The sequence below is a fragment of the Nomia melanderi genome, chromosome 6, assembly GCF_051020985.1.
Source record: "Nomia melanderi isolate GNS246 chromosome 6, iyNomMela1, whole genome shotgun sequence".
Lineage (NCBI taxonomy): Eukaryota > Metazoa > Arthropoda > Insecta > Hymenoptera > Halictidae > Nomia > Nomia melanderi.
This window is the reverse complement of record NC_135004.1, coordinates 16,766,421-16,783,383: the sequence shown is the minus strand read 5'-3', so window position 1 is coordinate 16,783,383 and position 16,963 is coordinate 16,766,421. Positions and strand designations below refer to the sequence as shown.

General features: G+C 43.1%; 1 protein-coding gene and 1 long non-coding RNA gene across 4 annotated transcripts in view; one reads left to right on the top strand and one right to left on the bottom strand.

Moving 5' to 3' along the window:
• Positions 1 to 13,600, top strand: part of LOC143174647 (uncharacterized) — a 55,909-nt gene extending 42,309 nt beyond the window's left edge. The window contains exons 2-3 of the long non-coding RNA XR_012998863.1: positions 12,454 to 12,614; positions 12,931 to 13,600. This is a non-coding gene — a long non-coding RNA (uncharacterized LOC143174647). The remainder of the gene's footprint in view (positions 1 to 12,453; positions 12,615 to 12,930) is intronic.
• The window catches only part of LOC116430230 (cell adhesion molecule Dscam2), a 298,794-nt gene that overhangs the window by 39,364 nt on the left and 242,467 nt on the right, over positions 1 to 16,963 (bottom strand). For all 3 annotated transcript variants that reach the window (XM_031984053.2, XM_076368698.1, XM_031984052.2), the window contains exons 12-13: positions 7,564 to 7,683; positions 815 to 994 (exon numbers count right to left, since the gene is read on the bottom strand). In XM_031984053.2, coding sequence (XP_031839913.2) covers positions 815 to 994; positions 7,564 to 7,683 — 300 coding nt within the window. The remainder of the gene's footprint in view (positions 1 to 814; positions 995 to 7,563; positions 7,684 to 16,963) is intronic.

The window sequence follows — 16,963 nt, the reverse complement described above, 5'->3', positions numbered from 1 at the left end:
GTCGAGGGAGGATCGGTAGGTGGAGTAGAAGTGGACGAAGAAGTGGTAGAAGGAAAAGAATTGAAGCAGAAGTAGTAGCAGACGAAGTAGAATCATTAGAAACAGAAGAAATAATAGCAGAAGTAGTAGAAGCAAAGTAGAATTATTAGAAACAGAAGAATTAAAGCAGAAGTAGTAGAAGCAAAGTAGAATTATTAGAAACAGAAGAATTAAAGCAGAAGTAGTACAAGCAAAGTAGAATTATTAGAAACAGAAGAATTAAAGCAGAAGTAGTACAAGCAAAGTAGAATTATTAGAAACAGAAGAAATAATAGCAGAAGTAGTAGCAGACAAAGTATAATTATTAGAAACAGAGGAAATAATAGCAGAAGTAGAATAAGTAGAATAATAAAATCAGTTCTACAACAGCCACTAAACCGCCCTCAGACGCCGTTAATCGCGTCAAATTAACAACAATCCCCGACTAAAACACGCAAAAGGCAAACAGCTTTGGGAAAGATTCACAACGCCCCGCGCGAGAGCTCGGAATATTAAGATGCAGCGGGGCTGCATCCCGATCCCGGCCCCGATTCACAGGAAAGATTAAGGATAGCCCGGGGCACGTGCTCGAGCGGAGCGAGCAGACGGTCGTCCGACGAATGTTCATCCCGCGGCGTTCCCAGCAGGAACGTATAGTAGCCTGGGGAAGAGAAATTCGGCCAGGAAACGAAGAATTCCGGGCCAGCCGCTCGTGGTCGGAATCCCAAGTCCGCGGGGCCGCGCGGCTGACACAGATCCAGCCGGCGGTAACTCCCGTGTTGCGTGAATATTTTACCGTGGACCGTTAGCCGAATGAGCTTGCTGAGGCCGGGGCCGTTCCCGTTGCTCGCCTGGCACAGATAGAACCCGGAATGCTCCCTGGACACCCTCGGGATCACCAAGGACCCGTTCTCCGCGACACCGACGCCCTCCGTGCCGCTGTATCCCAGCTCTCTGTAGTCGCCCGGCGTGCCACCTGGACGTTCCAAGGGAGTGTGCTCCATTATCCGAAACTGGACTCTGTTCCGCTAATTCTAGCGACTGTGTTCCGGTTATCAACACGCTAAACGCCACGCCGGTCCGTAGGGACCGGCGTCAGACTTTTCGTTCAGGCCCGCATGGACCGGCTTTTGATTTTATTTTTTGATATTTCCTTGTAATAACACAATATCTGCGATCTCGTTAGATAAGTACTCTTAATTTCTTTGCATACACCGAATCACTTCATTTTTGGTAAATATCCACAAAAGTTGTTTAGCATCCAAATGGTTAAGATCGTTGCCCTATACTCTATCTCTTTCTCTCTGACACATATTGTTGTATGACACGTATTGTTTTTTATAATTATTGATACTCTAGGATATTACGTGATTCGGCGAATTAATGGTTTCGTTAAGGGAAACTTGTTTCCTCGGTCCCCGTGTACTGTTCAGAGAATCGTTGCTTTTGTATTCGGTGGAAGAAGCATGGGATTAATATTAATCTGTGTTTAGTTAGAATTATCCCTCGATACGATTGAAGAAGACGGCAAACGTTTCCATCCGCTGGAGTATGCAGAGGACAAAGCAGTCGGAGGACTGCATACGTGGAAGCGATGCAATATCCAAACAACCGGTTAACACAAAAGGTTCGAAACCTAAATTCAGCTGGTTCGATGCCACCTCGGAACCGAACCACTCGAATCCTCCTCGCATAGGATAAAATTCTGTCCGAAGATCCCGCTCGCAGGAATATTGACACGAGAAATGGGAACCGCGGACGGCCGGGTAAAATGTAAGCAAATATTTAAGTATGCCGACAGCTAGACGTAAGTAGAGAAAGAAACGTCGGGATCTATATGTTCTCGCAGAGCAAACACGAGAACAGTTCCTTGCAAATCTTCCTCGAATTGTCCCTTCGTCCACGTACGCATTCTGGCGCCTCGTTCTCGAGATAAATCGCACGTAACGCTGGGAATATTAATTATTAGTATTTAACCTTTCTAACCTTATTAAATACTCAACCGAAATCTCCGTGATCTTCGCTGTAAATAGTTCTCTCGGTATCTAAGCTGGGAAAATATTTACACCTTTAATCAATAATTAGCAATTGCACTTCGCGTTGCGGGGAAATCTTGTTAAAGAAGGTTCATCATCATACTAATTACTCAGCCAATATGATTAAGTCGATTTTTGGATATTCTGATTTCTGTCAATTTTAATGCAACAAACTATATTCCTTTCAGTTATTAATTTACTCGCTTCGTTTTCTCTAGGTCAGAAAGCCCTTTCTTATAGCTTCCGAATATATTCTATAATTTCAAAAGCTTTCTTAATTAATTTTCTCGATTCGAGACGAAACGACTCGTATCTTCAACCAATTTACATTGCAAGAACTTTCTTATAGCTTCTGAATATATTCTACAATTTCAGAATCCAAACTAATTTTCTCAACCTTTTCTAGACTTCATTGGCTCATGACTCCATCTTCAACCAGTAATTTACATTGCAAGAACATCCAAAAACCTATTGCACTAAATTACAACCTGTTTATTAGTATATTGTTTACTACGCTAAGCGGAGAATAGCTTGCAGTCAGTTTATTGAGGGTCTCTACCAACGCGTACACCCCGAACGAAGGCATTACTCGAGCGCGAAACATTTACGTTGCTCCGAAACGCCGCGAAAAGTCGCTCGTTTAGATTTCTCAGCGTGTAAATCGCGACTCCGCCGTCGACCGTCTACGCGAGAGCGAATCCGCGTCGCGGAATACGCGTTTATGACGTTAAATTTCCCCGGGTATTAGAGTATCGGTCGGAATTCACGGTGTCGCGTTTCCCTCTTTCGCGACGGTGGTGAGCGTCGCGCCGCGGCGGCAGATCAACGTCACCCGACATTCTTTCCGATACAATAAACACCGGGAAACGAGCGAACGCCCAAAGAAAGCTCGCTGCTGCGTGAAAAGATACTGCTCAGCCTTGTTTCGCGGCGTCGTATTGTCACGCCCCGAACAAACGGGGAATCAGCCCCTCGTAAAAAATGAAATCGATCCCCGGCGTCTAATTGAATTTCGCCGTGCCATTCTTTCGCTTCTTCCTTACCCTTTACTGGCTATTATTCTTTGTTAGCCGGCGGAATGATCTCTTTCGTGATCGAGTGGTTGTTGGGGATGTTATCTCTCTGGTGAAACACGTTGATTCAGCGAAACAAACGTTGTCCTTTAACCCCTTGGCGTACTATTTACTTTCGTTGCTAAGTTCGTGTAATATTTTACTATCGACAGTTTGTAAGAAATACAAAATTTTCCATTCTACTTCGGGTGGAAATTTCATTTGAGGATAATACATTGATAATAGCGAAATAGTTTGCTTTGATCCGTGGGTAATGAACGACATTGAGTCTTGGTAAATATTTAGAAATCTTCATCATGACCCTCACTCGTCATTGTACGGGGTTAACACGTTCAATGCTACACTTCATAGAAAATACACTAAATGGAAACAGAGACAGATAACAATTGGCTGAGGTGTTAAGAATATTAAAATTATAACACATCATTGTAACACGTCGACACTTTAAGATCTAATTTCCATGTTTGTAGTATTAAGTTGCAAACAAGTGATTCAAATACTCGAACAGTAAGAAACCAGTACATAATTTCCCTATTCTATATTATTTAAGCATTCGATGTGTTTTGATAGAATCTACAGGTTTTATACTTTAGAGAATCTTCGTCCGCAAAGGGTTAAACTCCACTATCCACAAGAAAAACTTATCTCAATCGAAATCTAGCTCACCAGTTATCAAATACAAGACTCAAGAAAGGTTGCTATCTTCAAGAATGTCACACACGAAATCATTCGCACAACTATTTCGCTGTTTGTCGCAGCATGTGCATCACCATTTGAGATTATTGCCATCTATCTCGGCAATAAACGTTTGATTACGAAGTCGAAAGCAACCAAGACGAAACAAGCACGTTCACGGATGGAGAACGGTTCGCGAAAGAATTCATTGCCGATCGAAGGTTTATAATGTTCACGATCAACGAGCCGATGGAACTAATTACGCCGGCGCTCCTCCGACGGGGACGGCTCATTTCGGGCTGAATGGTGCCAGTGAATACGTCCGATCAGCGGAATTTCTGGCGGGATCCGTCTACCCGGGGTTAAATACACCAGATAGGTGTAACTTAATGAAAACGACGAGCATCGCGATCGACGCTCGAAGTCGTCCGAAGTTATTGGTCCCCTTCAACGGAATATAAAGGGGAAACAAAGGCGTAGAGAGCGAGGAACGGTTTCCACGACGAAACGATTCAGTGTCCCCTCGCTGGAGCTACGCCGTAATAACCCACGGGAACAGATGCTTCGAATTATAACGTTCCCTGGATTATCCCTTCGTCGATCGATGAACGCTGATACAGAGGGGGTGGGGGATAATAGGAACATCTTGCGTATTTCAACAGTTTTATAGTCGTATCGTGTAGAATTATTGCTGGGTAATAGAGCTGAGAATGGGATAATAAATCGTGAATGAACTTCAATGGAAGATTCATGTTTAATTAGGTTATACTTAATGCAGTTTCCGTGTGTTCGTTTTTGTGCACACTTTGGGTAGAATTCTAATATTCGAGATAGAAAGGTTCCAAGTTTCAGTGAAAGTCATCGAGATATAGAAGAATACTCTATTGATTAACCTTTGCTTTGATTCTTTAACGACCGAAGTACAACTAGAATCCTAAAATCCATTAAACCTGGAAAGTTATAAATTCAATTCGTGGGAACCCCTGTTATACATTATTGCAACGATTTCCTATGGACCAATGCAATGTAGAGTCCTAGTATTTGAGATGGAAAAGTTCTAAGTTTCAGAGAAAGTCATCGAGATACAGAAGAATAGAGACTATTGATTAACCTTTGCCTTGATTCTTTAACGACCTTTAACTAGAATCCTAAAATCTATTAAACCTGGAAAATTATAAATTCCATTCATAGTAATCCCCATTATAGATTACTACAACGATAATATTCGAAATAGAAGTTCGTTCCTCGCGTCGATCAACGAATAATCGCGACGATTCGCGAGCAAGATCACTGCGCATCCTTCGAGCTCTTGTCTCGATGAATTTCACGTTGCCGCTGTCGACGAGTCGCGACGGCATGAACGAGGACAACTTGATCTCGCCAATTAAACGAGACCAGAGGAAGACCCCAGGATTAGGCGTGCTGGGCAGGGGTTGGGGGGACCGAGCGAATAAGGTGCTCAGAGTTTCTCGTGGCCCGGGAAAAACCGGGCCGGAAAGGAGCCACGTCTCACTTGCGCGAAACGAGCAGGGACTAGTAATAAGGATCAGCCGTCAGCAGTCGCGTCCTCCGTGAAATCGACGGAGGCAAAGGGGACGGGCCCGTCAAAGCGGAAGCATCGGATCCCGCTTATTAAGCGGCTGCGACGGGAAATAAAGTTGAATCGTGAACGCGGCGAGCACCGTTGTCGTTCCGCGCGACTCGATCCGGCTGTACTTCATAAACGTGGACGACGATGACGGGAACGGAGACGGAACCTCGTCTTTTCGGGGGTTGATGTCTGACGAAGGGGATGAGAGCTTCGTCGAACGGGGAATAACAGTTTCCTGGGGAGAAACCGTGAGTGGAAGTTCGTTGAACAGGCGTTGGGTGTTACTGTTTTGTATTCTGAATGTCTTTTGCACTTTTTTTGATAACTGTATTATTAGGATATTCGATTTGAAATGCATTTGAAGAAATAGTTTGTAGAGTGCAAACGATTCTTGTTACATTCATGGATTGATTGGTTAGAAGAAATGATTTGTAGAAAGTGCAAACGATTCTTGTTACATGGATTGATTGGTTCGAAATTAGTTAAACAGGCATTGAGTGTTAATGTTTTGTATTCTGAATGTCTTTTACACTTTTTTTGATAACTGTATTATTAGGATATTCGATTTGAAATGCACTTAAAGAAATAGTTTGTAGAGAGTGCAAACGATTCTTGTTTCATGGATTGATTGGTTCGAAGTTCTTTTGTCGAGTTTTATTTTAGAAAGAGACACCATATGGCGCTTGTAATGCTAATTTTAATTTACAGAAGATAATCAATTGTATAATATTTATAATGAAGAATATTTTTAAATGAAATATTTTTAATGAAAACTATTGTCGAGTACAAAGGGTTAAAGATTCATATTTTTGTTGAGAATGGCAGCTCGAGATTGGTGTTTTAAAGGGATTCACGTGGATCGGACGAAGTGCAGAGATATCGGGGTTTAAGAATGGAGAATAACATATGGAAATATATGTTTTTGAGAGTTCATTCGGATGATCACTGACATCGTTTCCAGAGGATATTCCACTTTGTAGAGTAAACGAACTCCATCCACACACACCTCGTTGGTTTAAACCATAGGTTACGCTGCCTTCATGCAACGGCCGAGAAACATAAAGTAGATTTATGCACGGCGAAGGGAGAAAAATGGGGGGACGGGTGAGAAATGTTGTGGGAATGGCCACTCGGTGTTCCTGAGCAGCCACTTTATCTTCCTTTCGTCGAAGAGAATTTTCTGTTTCTTTAATAAATCGACTGCTAAAATGTACCGCATCAAAGCACCCTTATCAGTCTGCATTACACCCGACGAAGAAAAACAGAACGCGAGCAAAAGCTCATCCATTTCTGAACAGTACACGATCGCTCATTATTAAGCTGCAGAATTTTATGGAAATCCACGTCGCGCTCGAGCATTACAAGATTCAAGTACCCATAAATAATTTCATTTCTTACTTCGACCATTCGCAGTCGAATGTTCTCATAACGACTTCGAGCTTTAATATCTAAAATCGGAATCTGGGTTCCGGTAGTTTATTCAAACAACAAAATATTAATATCTTTCCCCTAGAATGTAAAACTTATGAAGAATTCAGTTCATTAACAAATTCAGTGCCACTGTGGTACACGTTGATTTTTGTAACAAAATATTTTTAAGGGACATATGGTTAAGAATAGCTGTATACGTTGCAAAGCACTGAAAACAAGAAACGATATTAAAATATATAAAATTTAAAAAAAATTGAATATAACTTGATTTTTTAAATAAAATATTAAGTTATATTCAAGTTTTTTTTAATTTTATATATTTTGATATCGTTTCGTGGTTTTTTCGGTGCTTTGTAACGTATACAATTATTCTTAACCATGTGTCCCTTAAAAACTATTGATTTCTTAAATAAAATATTAATACACTTCATAAGCAAAATATGACAAAAATTTCCAAGGCACAGAACGTGTTAAAAGACTATATTTACCGAAGTTCCGTCTGTAAAGGGTTAAGAATCCTAATACAAGAACCTCAGTTACCTAAACTACAACCAAGATGATTCCGATGAACAAATAAATTTCCCATAGTTGAACCATAAAACGGAACAGTAGAAATGTAAACGATTGGTTCGGGTATCCGAGGTTCCACCGTATTAATTATTAATTAAAAAGCGGTCTGAAAAGGGACCGCCATCTTCTGGCGAGCTACGCTACGATCGTTGAAGAAGTCATGACTTACCAATCGGTTGCTTCCAAGTCACGGTCGGAACGGGGAATCCTTCTGCCTGACAGGCGATGGAGACGCCGTGACCTACAACGGCGTTCTGGTCGATAGGTTCCACCGTCCACCGCGGCGGCACTAAAAATACGATCCAATTGGCTTAAAATCTTCCGGCTCGCCGATTCGCTTCGGACGAGCGTTTCATCCGCGGCCTGATCTCGAACCGATCCCCGTCGGCGACGCCTCTCCAGGATCCGAGGACTCGAAGAACGCCATCAATTACGGCTAGCTACCGTCGGGAGATCGCTCGATGGCTAGGCTGAGGAATGCTGATGATCGTTCACTTCTCGTCTCGTTTATGACGTCGATTTCAGATTCGTTTGCACACCTGCTCGTAACCAATCGAAACTATGAATAAAATGCATGCCGAAAGACCTCTTTCGTCCCTGTCTTCTTGTTTTCGATTGAATGATAGTTAGCTATTTCATTGATCGTAAGTTAGCCGCAAGCTAAAGTTACAGGGAATTCTTTTATTTATCATGGTTGTGTTAACTGAGTCGTTTAGAAGCTAATGTAGTTTAGTTCAGAAGAGGAAAATTGGAGTTAATGTTGTGGCTTTAGAAATTGTTATAGAAAGGATTCAGAAGCTATAAAAAGAGCTTTTTGACGTAGAGAATCCTTTAATAACTGAAAGGAATTTTATTTATTCCATTAGAATTTATAAAAATCAGAGAATATCCAGAGATCGACTTAACTGCGTTGGGTTCTCAGTGAATTATAGGGTGGTTAGAATTATAACTAATCTAATATTGGCAGAAAATTTCGAATATCAATTAATCTAATATTAGCACAAAATTTCGAATATCAATTAATCGAATATTATCACAAAGTTTCGTTAGTTTCTGATATTCACGAAACCCTACGCTTGGAAAAACCAAATGCTACTAATTCTCCTTGTCCTCAATACTTTTAGCTTGTTGCAACCTTTCAGCTGTCGGACTAATTTACGATCAGTAAATTTGAATAGTCACTAATTGTCGTAACTTCCAGCAATCCCAAAAATGCCTGTATCTTTATCCGTTTACAAAGGTCGTTCCAATAGACTGGAACAGACTAGAAGCAATCACAGCCGAACGCCATCTCCTGAGCTCCCTGGCAGGTATACCTCGCCTGTCCGCCATTTTTCCCGTGTCACCTCACGTCCTGATCTCGATCCGGATCCGCCTTGTCCGCGGGAACGTATTCCGGCCGAGTCGACAATGCCTCGTCCCGAAACATCTGATCCTTTTACGCCGAAACGCGCGGCAAATGCCAAGTTCGTTTCGTGTACGGCTGCATTCCACTTGCGCGGACTTGCCTCACCTTTATAGAATCGCGCGCCGGATTGCCGGGGATATTGAACAGAATTTATATCGATGAATTCGTTGGGCGCCGTGAATTGTAAATAAAATGCGGGCTCGTGATTTGACTGCGGATGCTCCGCCGGAATTTAGGTTTCTGGGGCTAGTCAATCGCGATTGAAACTAGATCGCAGATCAACGAATGACTTACCGAGAAATTCCGTGAGAACTTTTATTTCGGTAGCCTCGGCGCGCTAGGAATTATTTAACTTGAATCGATAGACCGATTTCTGAGAAGATTCACGTTTCCGAGACTAATCAGTCGCGATAGACAAAAGCTTAACGAACGATTTTGTTAAACAATTTCATAAGAATCTTCATTTATTACACTTGATTCGCTAAGACTCGTTAAACTCAATTCGATCTCAGAATTAACCCTTTGCGGACGACTGTCGACATTTCGACGAGATGAAATGTTCATGTTTGGAAGACTAAGTCGCAGACAAATGATTTAATTACTCGAACAGCAAGAGATCATCACGAAGTTTCCTTTTTTTATATTAATTAAGCGTTTGATATATAATTCAGCTTTATCTGCTAAAGGTCTTGTATATTTCTAAGAATCTTCGTCCGCAAAGGGTTAACCCCTTGACCTATATCGTGTCAGAATCGTGACGAAAATGAAACTGAGAAAGCTAAGTTATTTCTTGTTTTTCCTATTATCAACTGTTAATCTTTGGAGTAAACGTAGACATGAAATGAGCATCAGAATTTTTTCTTTCTTAATCATTAGTATCGATCATAGCTAAGAAATAAATCATAATGGTTAAACTTCGTTCCGTATTCCTCAAAAATGAGAACAAAATTTCCCCGTAACATTAACCCACTCTAGCCCCATACATACCCAAATTCAATTTCCAATTAAAATTCCCCAACGAACAATCCACGAAATCTGTGAAAAGAAGCACGTTAGATCGTTTCCTTCCATTATCCCGGCGGGAAACGTCGGACACCGGCGAAGACGAGACAGAATCGCGGAGGCCAATCGACGCGCGTCGCGTCGTTTGACGTCGACTGACGCGAAAGATTTTCCGTCGCGCTAATTAGCCATTGTTCCCGCGGACGTCGGTCAGAGCCGGAAGATCGAACGTCGGCTTCCGGCGACGGGGATCGTCGCGACCGGCCCCCGATCTACTATTGTCTCTACTGTCGCGTGTCGTGTCGTGTCGTGTCGTGTGTGTATGCACGTATGCATGTGTATGTGTTCTGCGCATGAGTGTCGGTGCGTTCACAGGTCCACACTCGTGTGCGTGTCCGTTACTCGCATGCAATGTCCAACGGGTTCGATTGTATTTACTGCATACTTACGGGGTCGCTAAGTGTGTGCGTGAAACAACAACGTGTAGTATTCTCTGTTCTGACACGTCTGTATGTGTGTGTATGTGTGTATATGTACACGGGCGTGTCTCGTTTCCGTGTGACGATGTTTGGACTACTTGAATTGACGATGTCGATATCGAAGGGATGAAAAATATTTTATGCTCGCTCGTCGTCCGAACGTGGGCGGGGCTCCAACTAATTACCTGGGACAGGGGGCTTCGAGCAGCAATTAAAATAACGAACGAACCACTGAATAAAACCATTGAGAGGAGGAATCAACAAGACTCGTCGTGCATCCTTGGAAGGGGGAACGAAAAAACAAACGCGGGGAGAGAACAGGCGGGCGTGCTTGGTAATGAAATTAAAGAGGAGCCGCGTGGTACCGAGTGTGTATTCATTACCGGTCAGAATATAATGTGCGTTAATGGTGGAAATGAATAGAACGAGAATCGAGAACGCAGGGGTGTAACGGTAAAATAAGAAGCATTCGTCGGTAACGAGTATTCCCGGTTGCTCGGACAAAGTATACACCGCGGTGATGATCGAAGGGAGGGGGGTGGGGGAGTAAACGTGTCGCATGCACGAATTATTGGAAAAATATAAGAAACACGGGCAGGCATCATTCCAAGTAATGAAAAAGATCCAGAATACATAATGGTGATTGCGTTCGATCGAATGAAAAGAAACAACATCACGAGCAACGCAAATCTAGGTTTCTCAATGTTACTGTTATATATATATATATATATATAGATATGTATATATGTATACTCGTGGAGAAGAAGGCACGCAGAAAACTCGAGGCACACAGTAAATATATGGATATAATAAAAACGTTTGCTTTCCAACATTCTTCCATCGTCATTCCAAGTTGCTCTTGAAAGGCGTGCACACGTGCGGAATTCGGGTCCGTTCTACACGCGTGCACACGTTTGCCATGTGATATATGTATATATTATTATACGTATAATAGAGACAGAAGATAAATATAACCATGAACGAGGGAAAAGAAACTGATTACGAGAAACGTATGAACCAGAAACGTTTAACTACGCGATCGCATGCTTCTTACAGATCTGTCACAGACATACCGGGTTGCATTGCACGAGCACAATATTAAAGTAATAATCTGTTCGGTACACGAAACCGCTACAATTAATACAGTTAAATAAGATAGTTATGATACTGTCTAGCTAATGAACAACGCGCCGTGAATGAAAGTAAAAGAAGAATGGTAAACGAAACGCTCCGAACCAAATGCGCGTGAGAATGCCACGAGAACGACGGACTCGAAATAAAACGAAAAACTTCTGTAAAGTCTAATTGAAAATCAGCTCGAACTATCGGCATCTGCGTCCGAACTTCCCTTCGAAAATGCTGAGATGATACGCATGAGGGTGTATCGGCTCGCAGGCGGTCCCGAAGTTTCGCGTCGAGCTCGCGCGCACCGACGCGGCGAACCGACGTTCGCCGGAATATTCGAGAACGTTCCGCCGGAGTGTCGTAACAAAAATCGCTAAGAAAAACAATAGTTTCGATCGAGTCATGCAGAGTTGCGCATATCAGGACACCGTCGTATGTAGGTAGCTAAAATAAAAAAATGATCACCAGTCTAATGCAACGTCGCCTACGGTTCACGCAAATTACAGTTTCGGACGAAGCGCTCTCGAACCGTTTCCGCGACGTTCTCGTTCGCGTCGCGGTCCGTGCGCCGCGAGTGCTTCGTCGCTGAACGACGGGACAGCCCGCGGCGTGCGTACGAAACGAAAAGTAAACAACCGAAACGAAAGAAGACGAACGCAACAGCGATGAAGGAAAAATACGTCTGGTTCACTCTGCGCCGTTTTCTTCTTTATCTCTCATTTCGAGTATGTGACCTTACCGCGTCGTCGACGGATTAGCTTGGCGCTGATTAAACGGCCCGCCGGTAGAGTGAACGTGCTGTCCCGGTTTACCGATTTGCAACGAAAGAAACCCGCGTCCGCCGGATCAACGGGACGGACCCGATCGTGTCGGTCATGCATTAGAAACAAAGGAAAACGGATTCACGGTTTAAGCCTGCGTCCCCTAGGAAACGTTCCTTCCCTGCTCTCGTGCGTGAAAGAGAACCCCTGGACTTCCGGTTGTCGGTTGTGTGCTATATAAGGCCTATCGGGTTGGTCGTGTCTGATTTCATTTCTTTTTACAGTCGCTCTCAGCCCTTTCGTCGCTGCTTCGCGAGGTGCTGCTGCCATGAGGATCATCGGAGTACCGGTTTCGTCATTTTTCTGGATCGCCGGTTTCCTTTGCTTGTGACTTTCGTTTTAAGGCGAATTTTGTGGTGATGATTGCTTACGATTGGCAATGATGGTATATTATTGCAGTATTAAATAAATGGATAGACTACTGATGAGTACTAATGAATAAGGTTACTAATAAATACTAATGTATTTGTGGATTTTAGAAAAATTAGGAAAGGTAGGAAATTTGAGCTAACAATCTTCCATGATTGCAGTTGTCTTTTTTGGGGGTCAAAAAGCAATGGTACTAAATTTTCTGATTTTTTTTAAATACTACTGATTAGTATTTGTGGATTTCAGAAAAGTTAGGAAAGTTAGGAAAGTTGACCCAATAATCTGCCGTGATTGCAGCTGTATTGGAGGTCCAAAATTTTCTGATTTTTTAGACCGTCTCGAGGACTACTTCCGGTTAGACACCCCCATCCGCCTCAGTTCCACGGAATCACTATGCAGAGCGCAATGCGGACCTCGTGGCATTCGAGGAAACAGTCCTCGAACCCAGTAACCTGAATTCAGCTGCTCGGTATCGAGTCTTTCGGGGATTTGGATGGCTGGGATTGCTCGGATGACTTGGTCCGATGGAACGGTGGCCACGAGATGATTCGACGTGATTTTTTCGAGACTATAAATGGAACACCTGGAAGTTTCATTTTAAAGAAAATCATTGTTTCTCTTTGGAAGTTTTAGTTTCTGACGTAGCTAGAAGACTTAAATTTCTTTGTTGGGTCCTGTTTGAAGATTGACGTTACCTATGATAATTGATAACGATAAATGTAAATGATATATCGATGACAATCGTGTTAACTCATAGGATTCGAATAAACTGTAATATTTCACTATGAGCACTGTTTCAATAACAATCGTGAAGATTTCATTGGGGGAAAGAGGCTAATAGAATCAGTCTTAAATACAACGCTGTCAAGTACCTTATTCTGCTTCCGTTTGAGAACTATCGAGCGACGACTTAGTTTTCGAGAAATAACATTTTGGTAAGGAGGATTTGCGGCGGCTGTTTGCTCGCCACTTCCCCCCGGTGGGGGACGACAAAAGACAAAAGCAAACACAAAATTCTCGATAAAAGGCGGCTGGTTCGTAAACCTGTTGCAGAAAGCAAAGATGGCGGTCGCTGATGAACGCGGAGAGGACCTCGAACGCGCTCATCCTTCCACTCGGCGAGATGGGCAAACATTACTGAAATCTCGGCCCCGTTTTCAATCCAGCCACTGCGTTTTAAGTTGCAGTAACGTTCGGCTGGCATTCGATTGTTGGAATAGAAATCGAAGTCCACTTCGGAATAGAATAGATTCTTATCGTGTTACACTCGTAATGTTCTACACAGTTTTGAAAATAGCTCTAGCCTTCAACGAGTCTGAGTAATCAATGAATCGAATAATAATATTTTCCGATGAATAGTCTGTAATTTAACCCTTTGCACACGAGACTCTAGTCATCACTTAATTGGATATAGCAAAATTAGGATAATTTAAGCATATAGTATTAAGCTACGTATATTCATATATGCACCAATATATGAAATGTTGAAATAAAACAACTCTATTGCTTAATTCATGTATTTCCAATGTTTCAATTCTTTTGTTTCGCTATTATTAGGATAATTTAAGCATATAGTATTAAGCCTTGTATAATACATCAATATATGAAATATCGAAATAAAATAACTCTATTGCTTAATTCATCTATTTCCGATGTTCCGATTCTTCTGTTTCGCAATTATTAAAGAATAATCGCAATAATTTTAAAAGAATATTCGAAATGATCATGAAAATAGTCTCGAATACTACAACGAACGTCTGAATAAACTGAGAGTAATCTATTATTACAATTTTTATATGTATTACACATTAGTCACATCAAATGCACAGTAGTTCTATTGATCTCACCTAAATCTCGAATTTTGAATATTCCCACTAAAAAGCTTCGAGTGCAAGGGGTTAACGACTGCGGGTCAACAGCAGCAACACACGTAATTCGCGACGAATGTACAATAAACATTCTCCCGAAGTAATTTCCCAATTCTCGGTACCTGTCAGCCGCAGACACCATTGTCCCGGAGCCATCAGCTAAGCCCGAACAGCTCCGCATTCAAAACTCGTCAACGTTCGACCGTCCCCGCGATCCGCACTAATTCATTAGACGAGTGACTTATCTCCAAAGTTCACATCCGTCCGTAAACAGACCGCATCCGGATCCCAGACTCGGTCCCGCGATCCTCAAGGTGTAGTCGAACAACAAACACACACGACGGTACTTCGGTTGATTAAGCTCGCAGCGGCGCAGTTAATAATTCGCGTCCGTCCTCAAAGCGCGTAATCTTCTTTCGAAACGCTTTCCCCGCGCGCGGGGAGTCGCTTAATCACTGAATCCTCCGGGCACGAGCCTCCCATCAGTAATAACTCGCTGTGCGGCCGCACGTGCACGGATACGTGCGAGAGGATCCTTGATCCTCGTACTCCTTCGGGAGCGTGAAATGTTTACATTAACCGGGGTATCGTGTCGTGAATCCTCCCGTGTCCGTTTTAACACTAGGTTTGTGTCGTCAATTTGACGCGTGTACATACAATTTTCTGATCATCCGCGTCTGCATCGATTTAGATTGACGCAACTGCACGAACACGTATCAAAATCATCTATTTTGAAACCTCTAATTTCTAAGGAAGAATATCAATTTGTCTAGTAACAATAGACGAAACTGCGATGAATGTCTGCAAACCTAGTGCTAAGATACTTAGGGATTGATCAAAGTATCATTAACATTATCCATGAAAATCCATTCTTTTTCTATCTTGCTAGGGACTAGATAGAGTCTTCAAAACTGCCCACAAAACTATATCCCAGAAGCTCCATTTCTCCTGAAAACTCGAAGAGCTACAGGGATCAGAGACATGCCGTTAGCTCGTTAGCTACCAGTCTCAAGAAGATGGATCTCAAAACAACAATTCCAGATCAACCTATCATCACACATCAGCTCCCCAGTTTCTCCAAACTCTTTCTCTCCTATTCCTTCAAGATTAACTCCCTTAAATACCCAGCAAAAAGCTACGAAAGTCAATCCTCTGAACCACGCCAACAGGACCCTCCATCAGCGTGTACACAGACTTTGCTAAAAAGCTCCAAGTTCAACCAGTATTTCGAAGCCTTTTTCAAGGATGCTCGATCCTCCTGCTCCTTCTCGAGCACGAAACGCTTGAATTACCCAGCTCCGGGAGGGAAGTTTCCGCTGTAACGCTCCTGAAATGACGAGACCGCTCGCACGGTCGTTTCATGGACATTAGGACACGTGTATCCGATAGCGCGAGTGAACGCGACGGCGGCGTTTATCTGCGCGCGGCCGCCGTTACCGCGTCTTCCCCGCCCAGACGTTTGCCCACTTCCTGCTCGTATCGTCGTCCGATTCTCGGGACATCGGCCGTATTCCGGATATACTGGAACGACGCGGCGGGACCGGCTGCCGCGGCTATAATAATGGAAAACAAATGGAAAGTCAGGTGTTTCTTATCGGTCGGCCGATACCGGCCGCCGCACGGCCACTCGCCCGTTATCGTTACCGCGGCTAGGACGCCATCGTTGGGTCTTATCGCTCCTAACGTTCCGCTGATCGCCGGAAATCGCGCCACCCTATTTTCCAGTCGATCGCGCTGCGTTGCGAACTATCGCGAGCCCTCTAGTGGATTCCGGGAAGTTTGTTGTGTCGGCGATCGGACTCGCTGTTGCGATTCGGACGATTAGAATCGGGCTTAATGCTTCCGTCAATCGGTGTTCGAGAGCTTGGGGATTGAAATGGGCTCCTATGATCTTCCAGTTATTGCGACAGTCTCGGTTCCTTCGCTTCTGTTCGAAGCGTGTCGTTTAGGGGATGTCCAGTCTTCACCTTCAGCTTCTTCCGTGGATCTTTCACTCCTGCTTCCGTTTATCGATATACACATTTTAATTCGTATATCTATGTTAGCTTGAAATTAATTTCTTCGTTTCATCGTCAATCTTCTAGAATCTTCTAGAATCTTCTACTACCCTTTACACAGCTTCTTCCGTGGGTCTTTCACTCGAAACTGCTTCCGTTTATCGATATACACATTTTTATTCATATATCTATGTTGAAATTAATTTCTTCATTTCATCTGCTAGAATCTAGAATCTTCTATTACCTCCACACAAAGGTCGCCAGAAAGTCCTCTCGACTAACAATACAATAATCATTAATCAGCGTCGCCTCTCGTCACAAACACGTCCAAGCGAGGTCCAACGCGGAACGTCCAGCCCAGCCCCTTCCACTGCTCCCGCAGCTTAATTTACGAGCCTTTGTTTCCGAAGTATCCAGCCCATTGCCTCTCAGATTTAGAGTCCTCCTAATACCCTCGAGCTGGTCGAATCCGTCAATATCACGAGGACGGTTCCGCTGTT